An 18,194-nucleotide genomic window follows, 5' to 3' on the forward strand; every position below is an offset into this window, starting at 1 on the left:
AAATGCAATGGGTAAAAAAGGGTTGCATAATGCCCATGCAACCCTTTTTTACCCATTGCATTTTCGTGATCAGAATTCTTTTTTAACCTAAGTATCTAACCCTGTTTGCTCTTCCTCAGGGGGAATGTGGAAACTTTATCCGTCTCATTGAGCCGTGGAACCGGACCCACCTTTATGTGTGTGGAACAGGCGCGTACAACCCCATCTGCACCTACGTGGACCGAGGACGCAGGTCACAGGTAACCAAAGATGCAGCCGGGCTGCCTTGGAGACATTTTGACCTCTTCTTTTAAGAATCGTATCTGCCAATCAATCTCGTGTCAGAGAATCTCCTTCTGCTCTTGCTTCTTAGTTTCATGGGCTCTGCTTCTCCTCCATCATTTTCTGCCTTTTACTTTTCATCGATTTGTGCTGTTTCACGGTCTGGGGGACTCAAAGAAAAAAGCTTGTGGCCAGTCCACTCTAGATCTCAGTTATTATTGCCAAATTGCTGTTGGTGAGGCACCTAACTGCTACCGCTTAGAGATCGTCGAGGCACCAATCTTCTCTTACCACTGGGAATAGCACGTTGACAGTATGTCTGTAGCAAATACCTTGCAGTCCCCCCCTTCACCTGTTTATACACAGCAGAGCCTGTGGCCTGTCTTTCTCTCTGGCTGGGAGCCTCTGAAAGGCCATCATTACTGATGGAGCCTGTCATCCATCATCAGCCTTGTAGCTCACCCCTCCCTCTGTCCCTTCCTCCATCCCTCCCTCGCTCTAGCACTACGGCCACGCAAAGCTGCAGCAGCTGCCGGCCCGGCTATAGTCCACACACTTACATTCACCACTCTGCCTGTTTAGTCTCACTGTTCAAATGGAGGGTTCAGATTTCAATGTAAAGGTCAATCCGCCTCTTGTCATTCAGCTTTTCCCCTAAGGCCCAATCGCTATGTTACTTCACACTGTAAAGATTTTCTTCAGATGTAAACAGAAACCAATTGTTCAGAAGTTGTTCTGCTTCATACACGGAGGGCTTTATACATTTTTAGTCCCTAACTTTTTCCCTTAACTGCAAACTTTTTCCTTTTCCCTTTACACTTCCTGGTTTTTATGTAGTTTCAGAGCTCCTTTTGCTGAGTTCATTTGGGGAAAGATCCAAACTAGACCGTTTATTTTAAGAAAGATTAAGACTAATAACAATAGGAAGGAATTTAGTATATATATTCCGATATTTCTTAAATTGTTCTTTCATTCACTTTATGTTATACTGTTGGATGTAATGCATTATTTCAGTTGCTGCTTGTCTCATTATGTTGCATTTCCTTTTCTGTTTTCTTTCCTGGCACTGCATGGTTTATGCATGCATGGAGTTTGCAGCTGTGTTTGCATGACACTAGTCTAATCCAACATGGTTACTAAATTATGAATGTCACCCACCAGGCTCTCTTCACTCTACTTTGACCTCGACTTTGACATTTTTCTTTCCATTTTTTAGAATTGTTCGTCTCCGTCAAGTCTTCTTGTTTTTTCCGGTCCTTAATTTTTTGCACTTTTCTATTTTCCTCTTCTGTTTATGTCATGGTCACCATCAGGATAAATTCACGTTGTTTTGGGATGTCGAATGTGGTAATGAGATGGCACACTGTGCCATGTCTCTGTTTTAGGGCTCCCACTACCTACAGGCACCCCAATCTGGAGGGAGAACAAGTCGGGCAGCAGACTACAGCACTACATCAGAGCCTTTGGAGGCGAAGGTGGGCTGAAGGGAGATTTGTAAAGGCTCTTAAGTTTGGTGCCCACCTGGAGTACTTTTTCAGTCTCAGGTTTTAACAAATCGTGGAGCAACAAAACTACTTACTGAACTGTTGAATCTCCAAAAACCTGCAAGATCAAAATATCAACTGTGAATGTGTTTTTTTGCAAATGCAGAAAACTTGCTTCCCCCCAACAGAAACACAAATGAATGTTTTGGAAATGTACTGTTCTCATGCCAGGGGAGCCTTTAAAGGCCCTGAATAATATTTTCTCCATCAGATTCTTACTATGAGCGATGGGCTCCAACACAAACACAAACTTTTCTCCCAAAGTCAGAACGGTGTTGTTTTTTCCATGAAATATTTCTGTATTTGTGCTTTTGTTTGTGCCTTTCTCACTGGTGAAAGCTTAGTTGCTAATAGGTGATGTCACATAATCTGCACCAATCATGGTTTAGCAACATTTGCAGAGCTGTTATCAAATCTAATGAAACCACACCCACGGTGCAGCGTGGGTAATGTGACATTTCCAAAACTTTAACTCTTAATGATGCTTAATAGCTACTGATAGTTATAGAAAAATACTTTCAGTCAAATATGCAAAGTTGTTGAATTTAGCTTGAATGTTATTATCACATTAGAGGATTAGACATGTTTTTCCAAATGTTTTTCATCCATACACACATACTTTATGTTGTTATTGAAAGAAATATCCAAGAACGGGTTACAGACACAGCTTTGACATTATTCTGCTTTGCCTTACATTTTTCCTACCTGTCAGACATCATCAGCCAGCTTTGAAGTACCTGACAGAACTCTATGTCGACACATACCCAGTGTTGACACAGATGTTCAAGATGTCCTCTTACACTGTGGAATAATGAATTCTTGTTTGAGCCACTAACATCAGAAGCATGGTGGATGAGTTTTGGATTGCTCTCAGCATTTTCCTCCACCTCTCTATCTCACAGATATCTGGCTTTGTATGCTTTTTGCTCCCCTCAGCAGATCTAATAGTGCTGTGAGAGAGTCTGTAGGGTCACAGCTCACACCTCGTCATTGTCTCTGTGTCTCTAAACAGATCACGTTATTAGTTTGATGCTACTGCTTTTAACATATAAGTGTATTCAAAGTGCCTTGTACATGCTGCATTCAAAGAATAACCTCCCCACACACACACAAAATGAATTCCTTAAACACAATAAATCTGTTAACACAATGAGAAACAAAAACAAGAAAAATATTAATGATGTTTTTCCTGATTCTATACCGTTATAGGAATACATTTTCCGGCTCGAACCTGGTAAAGTGGATTCTGGGAAAGGAAAATGTCCTTATGACCCCAAACTTAACAGCGTCTCCGCTTTGATCAGTAAGTCCCTGCTTTATTTTCCTTCATACAACGTGTGCAGGCAGCTTTAAATAGCTATCTGTAGAAAACAAAGAAGTTCTGCAGTATGTCTTTAGTCAGTTCAATTTCAGTGCATGCCTCAAAAGAATTGTGTGTAACCACATTAATTCTGTAAAACTCATTATTGAATTCAAATATTTTTCCTTCGGGTTTTGATAGTTTTTGTTTTGAAGATTTAGGCTGTTACAGTAGCTGCTACTCTGATTATGGACAGTCTGGGGCTGTTTTTTGCAATTATTTATTTCTAAGCTTTTGTTTTTATGAAAGGAAAAAAAATGAAAGTACATTTTGAGTTTTTAACTGCTTGTTTTGTCCAATAGTCCAAAACCAAAAATAGTCTCTTTACAATCATAGACAGAGAAAATTTGTTTGCAAACATTTGGGAAGTGTTTTGTCTTTTTGCCATTTTCTGCTAGTCACTTTAGCTCTACTGTTATAATTTCATCAATACTGTAAGTTCACTTGTTTTGTCAGACCGATGAATGTGCTCTTGTGTCAGTGGGTGGGCTTTTGTTGTCAGTGGCTTACAGGTGGTCAGACATGGCAGGATGACCTCCTGCCCTGTATGCATGTGCTTGTGTTTGTGTATGTGTGTGTGTGCGTGTGTGTGAGTAAGAGAGAAAAATAGAGCGACCCTCTCGCTGACCTGAACAGAACTGTAACACCAAGAAAGTCAGCTACAGGTTGTCTTACATAACTGGCAGGGCAGAGACATACCACACTGAGGACAACAGAGGAAGGTGGAATTCCCCTGGTTTAGGCGTCAGGGGTTATTTTTTACACTTGTCATCTCTCATTAACCTCCTTAAAATATCACTACAGTAGATAGACAGCAAAGACTCTTAAGTTCCACCTCTGTTCATATACAGAAAATTACCTTGTCTGACATCAGACATGATGTGTCAGGGTCTAATTCTGTCAAAAAATCTGCAGTAACGATACTTAAACATTTGCACAAACCAGGGCCTGAAGGCTTGGCAGTTCTTCACTGTTCCCGTACCTCCACACCAGGAATCCAGCTAACACGAAACTGTGTAAATCCAGCTGTCCTTGGAAATTGCACTGATTGGCCTAATGAGTGTGATATAAGTATGATTGCAATAATTGTGAGGTCAACATTTTTAACCTACGTGTGACATTTCCACTGGATCAAATTGGATGAGATTTGATGAGAAGTATGGTGTATTTTGGCACTGTGTTTTGTTTCTTTTTGAGATTACAAATAAATTATAATCCTCATGCAGAGTAGAAACTGTGAATGGCCACAGCTGCTGTGCGTGCCACCAGTCTGATTTTGACAAAACCCGGAGGGATGATGAAACTTCAATCAGACATGTTTAGAGAACACATTCTTTATTTAAACCTGAAAATATTTCACTCGTCATGACTTCACCTCCGCAACACCCTTCCTTCTTTCTCTGTGACTGACAGATGGAGAGCTGTACGCAGGAGTCTACATTGATTTCATGGGAACAGACTCTGCTATCTTCCGTACACTGGGGAAGCAGACAGCCATGAGGACTGATCAGTACAACTCCAGATGGTTAAACGGTAATGTCTCAAATCACTGCTTGTTCTGTAGCCAGCATTATTTCTTTCTCTAATCTCTTTCCAGACCGTTTTTAATTTATTCTTGAGCTCCTGAAGTACATTGCTGTGATGTTTCACCTAACTGCCCATATGTTGCTTCAACACCGTGCTGCACATCATTTATTTCTAGAGCCATGTCTTCTAGGAATGAGATTGTTGATCTTTCCAGCTTGCTCCACATGACCATATGATTTGACCGTACCATTTGACTCGAAGCATAAAGTGCACTACGCTAATTGTTGACTACATGCCTGCAGAACCTGACTGCGAGGTCAGTTGTGTAGTAGCAGGAGGAAATGTCAATAATGACTCAGAGTTGGCTCCGCTCTCTAATGAACCATGATTGTCAGAACATTATAAATGCTGGTCGGGTGCTTTCGGTTGATGTTGCCAAACCAATCAAGGCCTCCCCCAGTTTTGCTGGCTCCCAGATTTTCCTCTGACCCTGTTGCCCTGACAACAGTCCCCTGGTAGTGGTACACTGAAGCGGGACACCTGAGTCCTGCTAATCAGCCAAGTGGAATCCCTCTGATATTTCCCCTCCCCCCTTACATGGTTCCTGGTCACCCCCCTCCTCCTGGTTTTGGTTTGTCCTCATTTGGGACCCTGGTCGGTCGCAGCAGGGAGGGGCTCCCTGTGTTGTGTGCCCGGCGGTGACCCAGTAAGTTAGTCATTGGGAACACACTGTCAAGCCATATTGAGTGTTGTCACTAGGAAGAAATAAAGGGGTGGGTTAGTTAAAGTGCTGCTCTGGGCAGTGGGCTACTGTTTGTATGTATGCTTCAGTAATCATTCTCAATAGACCTCTGCCTCATAAAGTAGTTTCTCTGTCAGAGTTTAAATTATATCTGTAGCTGAATCCAAATCTTCACCCTTTAGACTTGTAGACCGAACCCTCGCAGTCATACATACTGTGACACGTTCACTGTCATTACGTCAAGTCGGCAAGGGCTCTGAGAAGCTAAAATGTGCTGTAAAACAGGACTTAAGACCTCACTTGTTGGGTATGACTTCAAGTTTCCAACTATGTCACCCAGTGTATTTCTTCATGGTCTACTGCTTTAAGGGACAGTTAAAGGAAAGGGTGACATTTTTTAATGTCTGTCTTAAAACATGTACATTGAAACAATTTAGATTGCTGTAATAATTTCTCCTATTTATACTGGTTATTAATGGAAATGATAGCAGACAAAATCCACAGACTTAGCTTTGTGCAAAAATGTTTATTAAAGTTTAGCTAAAACTAATATGAGGCTTCAGCAGTCTAAGTTAACCAGATTAAACCAGTATCTTACAAATATAGTTTTTTAGCCAAACATTTCCTTCTTCTGTCACTCCTGTAGCAAAGAAACACACAGAGGGAATTTTAAACCAAAAGGACTGTGACTTTGGAAGTGATTTTTGTACTGAACAAGAGCAGTAGTTTTTGTCTCCCATTATTTACACTGGGAGCATGTAAGGAAGGGATCTCTTAATGGCCAGTATGGACAGGAGGAATGATTGCAGCTACAAAAAATTGTTTCAGTTTTGAATGTGAGTTTTGTTTGAAGACAGCTGGCTTGAAAACCTTTGTGAATATATCCTTTAAAGAATAAAGGAAACAAAGGTTGAGGTTGATATGCACAACTTTCAGTCCAATCTACATCTCAAGCGGACTCTCTGGAAATCCACAGAAAGTCCACTTGAGGCCTGTTGCAGATTTGATGATTTGTGGATGTGAGCAGGCTTTGGCACTCGTGGCTTTCCCAGGTACTGTAGTGCATGCTGGACATTTGGATGCAAGCTGTGTGTAGAGCAATATGACTACTTGGCTGCTAATGCTCTCTTCATCTCTTCTTTCTTCCTCACAGATCCCACATTCGTCCACGCACACCTCATCCCAGACAGTGCCGAGAAGAATGATGACAAGCTCTACTTCTTCTTCCGTGAGAAAGCCTCTGAGATGGGCCAGAGTCCCCTGACCCAGTCCAGGATCGGGCGGATCTGCCTGGTGAGTTATCACACCAGTCAGCAAACCTCATGTTGATCATCACAGCTGAAAGGTTTATATGTCTCTATAATAGTTAGTTATAGACTGTTGCCTGTTTCTTAGTCTCTTAGAGGCCCAGAAAGGAAGTTCCCCATGATCATCAGTAATTGCTGAGCACAAAACAGTAACGCACACCAATTACAAGTTAGAAAAGAAAACCTTTGCTGTTTGCCTAAACAGCTAAGTTTGGAAAGCATTCTGTTATTTTTGTTCCTCTGGATGAAATGTTTGAGCGGCAGAGTTTACTTTAGTCCACATCTGTATACATGCAAGACATCCATACAAAGCTGAGCTGTGTTTACTTAGCAATGCAGTGCTGTGGCCTCGAGTGTTCGTGCCATCTGTACATGGACTTCAGAAAAATGTCTCTCAAGATGCTCTTGCTCTTCCTGAAGTATGTACTTTACCAGAAATATATTAAACAATCATGCTTAGTGGCTCTATGAGTCTGTACTTAGGCACAGCAGTGCTTGGAGCTAAATGCTAACATCGGCATGCTAACATGACAATACTAACCTGATGAACATGCTAACATTTGCTAACGACAGTCCATCATATTTGTTTGTCAAGTTATTTCAATAAAAAACAAAAATGACCTTACAAGACATCATCTGAAAACTATGAATATCTGTACAAACTTTGGTGCCAATCCATCAAGTAGTTTTTGGGATATTTCACTGACTAGGTGAAAAGTTTGACCTTCCGGTGGCGCTAGAGGATTTAAGTTTTTTAAAATTATGGCAAGCCATCTGACAGCTGTCACGATATTTAACTCTGAACCATACATTTCTAGCATTGTTAATGCCAGAAGAAAAGTCAGGGGATCATAAAAGTTAGTAGGGTTCATCCTCTTCATGTTCATGTTAATCCATCAGATAGTCTTTGAGATTTTTCAATTTGAACCAAAGTGGTGGGCCGACCGAGATTGCCATTCCTAAAGCTGCTAGCAGGGCTAATAAGAACAATATAAAACATTTCTATCTGTTTCTGGAAGATGTTAAAACATGTTGACCAAAGAAGAAAACTCTAAAAACCGGCTTCTTCCCAATGTGATACACAGCAGATAAAGATAGAAACCAAATGTATATGTCTTCCGGCTCTGCAAATCATTTGGAAAATATGTAGAGTTACAAACCATGAGTTATTTTCCCAAGGCTTGAATCTTTAGGTCAGCAGTAGAAGTTGGCTGACCTCCTGTGCAGATGGACCAAGCTGAAACACAGAGCTGATCTTTATTCATACCCAATAACAACAGGCCCAGAGCAGTTAGTTTGGACGGTTGTTTCAAACAGCTGTTAGTCAGACGTTGGTCAGACTCTTCCCGTGGAGGTAGATGGATGACTACTGTCTATCTTTTTCCCACAGAATGACGACGGTGGACACTGCTGTCTGGTCAACAAGTGGAGCACATTTCTGAAAGCTCGACTCATCTGCTCAGTGCCTGGAGCTGACGGCATTGAGACGCACTTTGATGAACTAAGTGAGTTTTAATTATTATTACCCATTTCAAGATTCTGCCCCACACCCGGCCGTGTCCACCACCTGTTGATCATTTACACTCTTCTAGTCAATCGAACTAGTAAATATCTAAAATACTTAATGGCCGTTTTCACAGATAATTTTCCAGAAGTCAGGGAACATGTAATGCATCTGCTTAGAGTGCTTAGTATGAAGCACACAATGACAGAAAAACTGGCAGATGGAAAATGTGAATTCTTACATGGCCATGGAAACCATGTAACAATCTAAAACAAAGGTCTCCAGATGGACCTCTTGTTGATACATTCAGTATCAACAACTTTCTCATTTGCAGAGTTCTCCTCACATTTTGCCCTCCATTTGCTTTGCATACTTTCACCGTGATGTTATAGTTTTAATGCCTTCGGCATTAACATCTATTTTGCTGCAGTGTGTGAGCCAACAGCTCCATTGTACTGAAGGGACACACACATGCCCAGCAAAGCAGCATTTACAGCAGCATGTGTGAATCCCAGAGAAGCTGCAGCTTTAGATTAAGGTATCACGGACTCATACATGTTAAGCTTGACATGTCTCTTCCTTTGAACTTCAACATGGCTCCTGTAACATCCTTAAAGGTAATATCCTTACTGTAAGACTGTGATCGTTCTGCTTCTAAGCACCATCAACGTTTCGCAGAGAAGAAAAACAAGAGATAGAAAAGTTAACACACACAAGCAAAGTAATCAAAGTAATGAGCAGCTGGAGTCAGTCCGACCCCCTTCGGATCATCCCGGCCTGTCCGTCATTCACATGACTGACAGGATTAAGGAGGGATTTGTAGTATCCTTGAAATTGTAATGACTTGTGGTATGAGCAGCAAATCTTTCACTACTTTTCACTGGTTTTGCTCCATTTTCGTAGAACATATGTGCTCTTACTGTAAATTAAACTGAAGTTAAAATTTAACTCTTGCAATCTAATTGAAAGATAATACACAATACGAAATAAAGATGACCTTCTGTGAAGTACCCTGTGTGACACCTTTGGTGGGCAGCAGTCACTTTTAGTGCCACTGAATGCATTTAATGCCCTATAATGAAAAAAGGAATTCTCAGAGTTTTGTGGCATTAAACATTATTCTTGAACAAAATGTAATTTATGTACGTAATGTAATTTTGTGGCACTAAATGCTGGCCAAATGGAACAAAATTGCATTTCCTTCAAAGCCTTAGAGAATGAAGTATACTAGAATTATCTGAACATCATCCGACATTAACATAATGAAATGCAGCATGTGACCTATATGCACTTGAACGCACCACATAGACTGCAGCTGAAGGCCAGTAACATGCACATACGTTCATGTCAGTCATTATTTTTCATTCAGATTTGGCCCATTTATTGTGTCTAAAGCTAAATGCATGGTAACAAACCTCTCATCCTGCTGTGACTGAGGCTTTGCAAGTTGCAAATGTATGTTATGCATTAAGAGCACTCTGTCAGGGCCAGAAGAGCACTCTTCTGTCAGAGTTACTGTACTTTAAGCCGTCTATCCGTAGCGCAGCCGGTCAGTTGTAGTTTCAGCACACATGAGCTCTTGCGGTGAGGTCATTGTGAGTCCTGAGGTGCAGAGGAACATCCCACAGCTCTGTGGTCGTCTTTCCCACAACCACAGACAGTCTGGTAGAAATGTGTTCTGTCTCCAGTCCTGCTGGTCCTGATGGAGCCCAGCAGAGGCATCAGAGTGGTTGTATGAGCACTCAGGGGAGAGAGTGAAGTAGATTCAGATGGTGAGGCAGAGGCTAACAGAAGAGAAAGCATTCAGTGTTGTACCGAGGGAAAGGAGGACTATAAAAGAGAGGGGGAAAGAGACACACAAACGCAGGAGAGATAAAAATGTTTGCCAGACAAAAATGAGAATGAATGTGTGGGCGATAAAGTTTTATTGCCTTTTCTGAAATGTAATTATGGAGCGAAACATTGTTTTTTCATTGAATTATTTTTTATGTCATTGTAGACCACAAATCCCAAAACCTAATATACCAGTATGAAGACATAGGTCCTTTTTGTTGGTGGATTTTGTTTGTTTCTCAATTTCCCCTGTAATTATTCTTAAGTGGACATTTCAACAACATATTTTAGATGCACATTGTTTAGAGTGAGTATCAAGGAGCTAAGGATATACTCTGTAGTCATTAGACAGTTCGTCTTCCACCCAGTGACTATTCACTGAGTGCATCACTCACTTTCTCTTGTTTTTACTTTTCAAAAATACCTTATTTATCATCTCTTTGTGTTCTTTCTACGCTCACAGCAATCAGAGATGTTTCTCTGCTAATGTGATGCTGAGAGCCCCTCAAAGACTGCCTGATCTGACACATCAGAAACAAAAGTTGCAGTGACACAGCTTGTTCCAGTTCTCTGCTGATTTATTTCTTTTCTCTTTCACTGGGCTCGTTCTGTAGCCAGGAGGCCTGTCAAACTGGCGTCAGATGGGTTATGAAGTTCTACTTTGTTTGCCAAAAGTTAATTTTTGCTTTAGTGCGCAGCCATTACCTGTCATTTTCTTACCTTGGCATGTAAGGAGATCTTTTTCTGAAATGATTTTGACTCATGATCAAAGGGGAGTTTGTTGATTTTGCAGCTTTGCAGAGTCAGAAATGATGTTTTCATTTAAGCCATGTGAATTCAAGTTTCCTCGTGTTTATTTTGTGCTCAACAGATAATGCCAAGGGCACCAGGATCAAATCATGTGTTATTACATTTCACCCTCAATTCCACATGCATAATCGTGGCTTAACATTTTGTTCTTCAACGCTGCTTCTTGCATTCATCCAGGTGATATTTGAGAGATAAACTTGAGCGGACGGCTCTACATTGCTCTACAATGTGGTGTGCCAGATTTATGTCTTGCTTCTAGCCTCACAGATAGCCATGACAAAGAACTCAGGTTATAAAAGAGAGGATATAGGATTTCATATTTCTTCATTGTAATTGCCGTTTTTTAAAGACCTTTGACTTTAGATAATTATTGTCATTGTCTTTCAAGGCCATTTAAAACAAGCGATCTGAGCCCTTTTCACTAGTTTCCCATTGCTGCACAGCATTAAATGGACCTATGTGTTCGATGTGTTATTCTACTCAACCTGTCTACTTTAAATTTATTTCAGTTTTCTTCCTTATTGTTTTTCCTTGCACTTTTCTTTCATTAAGCCATCAGAGGATACGCAGGGTTTGCAACTGCCTCAGCCCCACAGTCATTGGATGCATATGGCTCCTATTAAAGTCATGTTTCACCAGAGATCTCTATTTCACTTATATTCCCTGCTGGGATGCAGGAACTGTAGTTTCAGCATTGGAACGGTTTGAATGCATTTAGGCCCTGGTAACCACAATTCATGACAAAACTCTCCCTTAACTCCCCCTCCTAAATAGCAAAAAATCTCCATATGTCACAGTTATAATTACTTTGGGTTGGTACCAGGTGGAATCTGGAAACGAATAAAACCTTGGGATGATTTTAGACACAGACACTAATATTTACTTAATATACCATGTTTTTTCTGTCCGACCGTTCATCATGACAGTTATTGTGCTACCTTTCTTCATCAGTGGTAAAATGTAACTAAGAATATTTTCTCAATTGCTTATATACAATTTTAATGTACTTGCATGTTTCTGTTTCCTTTTTCTGCTACTTTATACTTTAGACAGCTGTAGTTACTTTGTAGATTAAGATTTTAAATGCAGAAATATGTTATGACTTGACCTCTAGGTTGGGAACCACTGGACTTAACTAACTAACTGTATATACAGTAAAGTGGTTGAAACAAGCTACAAATCAACAAGCTGCAACAGTAAAATGCTGCATGTGCACTGATGCCACAATATCAACAATCTGACAGTGTTGTATATGATAATATATGAGTCACAGCGGCCATTTTTGTGCAGAGTACTATTATTTAAGTGCATTTTGCTAATAATGCTTCTCATACTCATACTTATATTTCTCGTGGTTTATGACTTTGACTAATGTCATAATTCTGTCTTTATCTATTAGGGGACGTGTATATCCAGCCGACTCAAGACACAAAGAATCCTGTTATCTACGGCGTCTTCTCTGTTTCAGGGTGAGTGACTGACAGCTTTCTCAAGCTCTCTAACTTTCATGCAGTTTGAAGTGAAGGTGTATTTTGGTTTCCTCCAGCAGTCTGTATTCATTTTTCACACAACCTGTGTTAGAGCTCTCTCTGATATTGAAATGCTGTGTTGCGTATGGCCTGTCAGATTTAGGCTACAAAGACAAAACAGGGCTGTGAATCCTGAGCCCAGAGGGAGTTGCATTTTTCTGAGACTGACTGAGCCTATAGTTCCTTATAGGTCAGGTTTGATAACGAGTTGTCATTCAACACACAGCATTAAAATTCAAGGGAACCAACCAGACATGTAAATTGAGATTCCGACTGCACACAAGCAGGGAGAGGTGCCTACCGAGTCATAATAAACACGTCTTGATTAATGTATTTGAGAAACAAATACTGTTATTGTTTCCATCCTCTCCTTAGGCATCAGGCACATTTAAACCAAGCTGATAAAAACACATGCAGTGCTAATGATAGAGGCCCATGACAGGAGTTACAAACATAGTACACCCACCACACAGCAGTGAGAGCCTGAGCTCTGGCGATTCTCTGCAATACGTGGGTGTTTGTATGTCAGTGTGTCAGACAGCTTGACTCTAGTTGAATCGGTTTGAGAGTGTGTTTGTGCGTCATGATGTTTCAGTGTGTTCCTGTAAGAGGCCATGTGAGTACGTGGGAAGGAAGTAGATTGTACCAGCCGCAGAGAACACCCGTAGTAATTATCTCAGGGAGTGAGTTAATCTGTATCCTCTAGCTGCTGTCTCTGTGTGTTCACCCTTTTTCTCCTGCCCTCTTCCAGATCTGTATTTAAAGGCTCCGCAGTGTGCGTCTACTCCATGGCCGACATTCGTATGGTCTTCAATGGGCCTTTTGCCCACAAGGAGGGGCCCAATTACCAGTGGGTGGCATACACTGGGAAGATCCCTTACCCACGACCTGGCACAGTGAGTTATAAACAATAATAAATCTCTCATCCTTTTTATGAGAACATGTTTTTACCACAAAAGGAATTTGGTAAATTGGAGGTTTGACATTTAGATCTGTATTTTTTTTTTTTTTCGTCAATAGTGTCCTGGAGGCACTTTCACCCCCAACATGAAATCCACAAAGGATTACCCAGATGAGGTTATCAACTTCATGAGAAACCACCCCACCATGTACAATGCTGTATACCCAGTGCACAAGCGCCCCCTGGTGGTCAGAACCAACGTGGACTATGAGTTCACCACAATTGCGGTAGACCAAGTGGCAGCTGCTGATGGGAGCTACGAGGTGCTCTTCCTGGGCACAGGTCAGGCCTTAAGTGACATTATATGACGATTGTCCTGTGATATAATGTTGTATCAATTAGCAGGTTGAAGCCCATTGTTCTCTACCGTTGGCTCTGTCTAGATGGGTTACATTTTAAGGGACTCTAAAAGCATGTAGCTATCTAAAAACAACTACTATATCTTATCAGATATTAAATGGGTGGATAAATGAGTTGAACGTGCTTCTCTCTTGTGTTTTATAGATCGGGGGTCAGTCCAGAAAGTGATTGTTCTGCCTAGAGACGACTTGCAAACAGAGGAGCTGGTCTTGGAGGAAGTGGAGGTCTTCAAGGTCTGACCTTATTCTTATTACCCCTCCTCTTTCAGTTATTTTACTATGTTTATGTATATTGTGTTTGTTATCTGAGACAAAGAATATTGCACTGAATATTCCTTGTCTGCTCATTTAAAGCTGTTACTGTATCACTGCAGGTTCCCACAGCAATTACCACCATGAAGATTTCATCAAAACGGGTATGTATTTAGATAATAATAAATCATTTTAGTACAGCAAGCAGACTTATGATAAATAAGAAAATTATACAACATTTGTAAAACGTCCATGATTTAAAACAACGTGCTTTGATTTACAGTTCTTATAGTCTAATATAGTATAAGTATAGTATAAGTATATAGTATAAGGGAATTTAGTTTTGGCATTAAAAAGAGCGGTTCTTTAAAGGAAATCCTCAGGAAAACAACAACTGCTTATAAAGTCAACAAGTAACTAATAAATGTCTCAAAGCATCTTTTTTTTATTTGAAACAATCCTAAATTGCATAGTTCCTTCCCTTTAATTTAGGAAATCGTTAGCATAATGCAGATTTTCTGATCTTTACCTCTATTTTTTTTTTAATAGCAACAACTGTATGTAGGCTCAGTCTTGGGGGTGACCCACCTGGCTCTCCATCGCTGTGATGTGTATGGGGAGGCTTGCGCTGACTGCTGTCTGGCCAGAGACCCGTACTGCGCCTGGGATGGCAAATCTTGCTCCAGATACTCATCCTCACAGAAGAGGTAAGGATTAAGATAGTATACAGGCCATGCGAGGCTACTGAGCTTGTGTGTGTGTTAATAACATTTAAGTTGTTACTTAAGCACGTAATATTTTTCAAAATATGTTGAAGTTAAGCTTTATATTTTCGTTTGTTGATCTGACCCCTCTAGACGGAGCCGTCGGCAGGATGTAAAGTACGGTAACCCAATCCGCCAGTGCAGAGGTTATAACTCTAACAGTGAGTATGAGGATCACTTTGTATTAAGCCCATGCAGTACACACAGTTTGGAAACAACAACAGCAACTAAAGTGGGAATAGGCTTTTTTAAATGTATTTATTGGCCTGTTATTCTAATTTATTCATTTTCCTCAGCAATAATAAATCAAGTATATTTTACGTATTGTTTTTTAGCCAATAAGAATACTCTGGAGATGGTTCAGTATGGGGTGGAGGGCAGCACAACGTTCCTGGAGTGCCAGGCCAGGTCCCCTCATGTGTCTCTCAAGTGGCACTTGCAGAAGGAAAACAGTGACAGGAGAAAGGAGGTGAGCAAAGCTTTCACTGTAAAACAGTTACAGATATGTTTTTTCACAGCCATTTGCAGCTGTCTTTATAATGCTTTTCATTCTGCAGGTCTGGTGTGTGAATCTAAATGAGTGAGGAGAAGACAAATGAATGAATGGAATGCTTAAATTTCACATTTTACATCTTAATTTTCCTTTCTTCCAGATTCGCTCAGAGGGCCGCATCCTCAAAACAGAACAAGGTCTTCTGATCCGCTCGCTGCAGTCGTCTGACAGCGGCATATACCAGTGCACATCTACAGAGAAAAACTTCAAACACACGCTTGTCAAACTGCAGCTCGTGGTCCTCTCCAGTCGCACGGTTAACAACGTGTTGGTGGAAACGGGCAGCCCGGCCCTCCCTCCACTGCAGTCCAGTGCCTGGACTCCGAGTGCTGGTCAGTATAAGGACCTGCTGACCATCCTAAGCCAGCCGGAGATGGGCCTGATCAACCAGTACTGCCAGGATTACTGGCAGCTTGGAGAAGGCAGCCTTGGGGACAACAAAGCCAAAAGCCTGAAGGAGCTTAAAGAACAGAAGAAGCCTCGCAACCGTCGGCATCATGATGAGCAAACAACTCCAGCTGAGACATGAGGAGCTGGATATACACCTTATTATATTCAAACACCCCTAAGTCTACCTTTTCACACCGCCTCCTAAACACTGCAACCCTCCATTTAGGGTAATGACTCCAGTTAGAAAGATCAAATTATCATAACGGACAAAAGCAGATACTGCAACCAAAAGCAACAGCATCAAAAAGTAACTGTTGGAAAAAACACACAATATTTATTGTAGGTTGTAAAAAGTAATTCTTTGTACCTATCTAGAAAAAACATGTTTTTTTTGTGAATAGGTAAATCTGTGCAAATATTGTTGTTATTATAATATTATTGTTAGTGTTATTGTTTATTACAATGTGTTATTATGTTGAGAATATCTTTATGTTTGGTGTTTTTGAGAAACAGCAACAATAACCCAGGACATTGGGAGTTATCCACGCGTAGGCAAGGACAGAGGAACATTCAGAAACTGTTAAAGGCGACCATGTTGGATCACTTGACTGCAGGCAGTATTCAGTGTCTAAGCTGGAAGTCGAATCGCTGCTTCAGTGAAATTCTTGAACTTCCCTAAACTTCTTCACCAGAACTCTCTACTGTAAAGCAGACAGGTTTTTGTTGTTGTTGTTTTTTACTGCAAGCTGTTGAAAGAATGATGACAGCATTTCTTGGGACATGCAAGGATAAAAAGAAATGTCCACAGCTGTGACAACATGTCACACTCGTACGGTCACATGTTGATGAAAGGCCCTTTGGGGCAGGTAAGACGTCTCTCCTTTCATGTTGTGGTCCAGCCTGGCCTCAAGTAATGATGTTGAATCACACGCCCAAATTCTTCCAAAATCAGTTGCTGCCAAGTGTTTGTTTTGTTTATATGTGAATATCACATCTCAATGTTGTATCCTTAACAAACGTGATCTTTGTGATAAGCTGTTTTTTTGGGGGGAAGGGTCTTTTAACGGCACAAAATATAACATTGCCTTGTCTTTTCTCTTTTGAGATAAGAAATTCCAGCAGGCAGCTATATGTGAGTTTGTGACAGTTTGTGATAAATTAAAAAATATTAGAGACAAAGCACCTTCTGTTGCCAAATTGGTAATCTTGATAAACAGTGAATCCTTCACATGTATCTGTGGCATTTGTATTATATTCATATAAGGCAGAGCGTGCAGCTCAAAGGTTTATTTTTAGCTCTCCAACGTTTGCATTCCTGCCAGTTTCATGCAAAATATTGGTTTTACTAAGTGAATATTAAACATGTAATAAGTCTACACTTCTATTGGATTACATCAACAAATGTTCTGCTTTGCATTGATTGGGAATTGACTTCTTTGACTGGTTCTGTATTTACTGTATCAGCCGGTTTACAACAGAAACTTTCACAGCTACTTGTTTTGTCAGTCCAGCGCAGTGCCATTCTGCTATCATACGTGCCACAGACTTCGTATAAACTGTTTGTATTGAGCAACTTCCATACAGTAAAAAAAAATAAATGTCACAAGTACAACCACTAACAAGCTGATCACCACCAAACCTGAAGAGAAACACGTACCAAAATCTTCAGAAGGTGGCTTTTCATTGTGCATGGCATGTACAGTGTATGTATATGATATTTGTCTAAAATGCTATGTTGCTGTGGATGTCAGTGAATGTCTTTCTTGTTGTGGGAATATGGAAAAATCAGTGCAAGAAAGATGTGCTCAAACCATTTTATGGTGGAGAATGCCGAAAGTACAGAAAGGTCAGATTGTGATTTAAAATTCTCTCTCTCTCTCTCTCTTTACACGTCTCTTAGTCTCTGTTCTTTCTCTTGCTTGTTCTCGAAACTTTGCAAAACTAATTTGCATATATTTCAAACATGTACATCTATTTTATTTTCTCTGTTTGGCAGACTTTGCTCTGGGTCATTGAGGTAATGTATGATATAATGCACAGTTGATGTTATTGTAATGACTTGTAAAAAATTACTATCTTTTTCTTCCTCATCAATGTTGCTGACTAATAAATTAAAGCTCTATATTTTATAATAACAGAGGTTCTGTTCTGTTTGCCACCGGTGAGCACGTATCTGCCAGGTTTGTTGTGTGATAGTTGTTGTTTCTCATGTTACTGATCAGCAGTGGTGGAGGAAGTATTTGGATCCTTAAGTCAATATAAAGTATCAATACCACACTGTAAATCTGTCCTAGTATTGTCAGCAAAATGTATCAAAGATAAAAGTACACAATGCAGAAGGCACTATTTCACATTATATCATTATATCATTAGATTATTAATGGGAAAGTACCATTTTACTGTTGTAGTTGATCAATGTGGAGCTATTTTTTAATAATTGTATACACTTCTCGGCTGTTTAATCTATAACATTTTATCATATTTTATAAGCTCATCAT

General features: G+C 40.3%; 1 protein-coding gene across 3 annotated transcripts in view; it reads left to right on the forward strand.

Moving 5' to 3' along the window:
- sema3fa (sema domain, immunoglobulin domain (Ig), short basic domain, secreted, (semaphorin) 3Fa) overlaps positions 1-17,857 on the forward strand; it is a 50,243-nt gene extending 32,386 nt beyond the window's left edge. Inside the window, exons 5-19 of one of the 3 annotated variants that reach the window (XM_035661605.1) lie at positions 120-239; positions 1,647-1,736; positions 3,015-3,108; positions 4,579-4,698; positions 6,588-6,727; positions 8,132-8,246; positions 12,288-12,357; positions 13,169-13,313; positions 13,438-13,660; positions 13,883-13,971; positions 14,112-14,153; positions 14,539-14,696; positions 14,847-14,914; positions 15,089-15,222; positions 15,407-17,857. In XM_035661605.1, coding sequence (XP_035517498.1) covers positions 120-239; positions 1,647-1,736; positions 3,015-3,108; positions 4,579-4,698; positions 6,588-6,727; positions 8,132-8,246; positions 12,288-12,357; positions 13,169-13,313; positions 13,438-13,660; positions 13,883-13,971; positions 14,112-14,153; positions 14,539-14,696; positions 14,847-14,914; positions 15,089-15,222; positions 15,407-15,835 — 2,037 coding nt within the window. In that variant the 3' untranslated portion in view covers positions 15,836-17,857. The remainder of the gene's footprint in view (positions 1-119; positions 240-1,646; positions 1,737-3,014; positions 3,109-4,578; positions 4,699-6,587; positions 6,728-8,131; positions 8,247-12,287; positions 12,358-13,168; positions 13,314-13,437; positions 13,661-13,882; positions 13,972-14,111; positions 14,154-14,538; positions 14,697-14,846; positions 14,915-15,088; positions 15,223-15,406) is intronic. The other 2 variants (XM_035661606.1, XM_035661607.1) reach the window with 2 other exon arrangements.
- The last annotated feature ends 337 nt before the right edge of the window (positions 17,858-18,194 follow it).

The sequence above is a fragment of the Morone saxatilis genome, unplaced genomic scaffold (assembly GCF_004916995.1).
Source record: "Morone saxatilis isolate NCDOM2014 unplaced genomic scaffold, NCSU_SB_2.0 Contig18, whole genome shotgun sequence".
NCBI classification, from domain to species: domain Eukaryota; kingdom Metazoa; phylum Chordata; class Actinopteri; family Moronidae; genus Morone; species Morone saxatilis.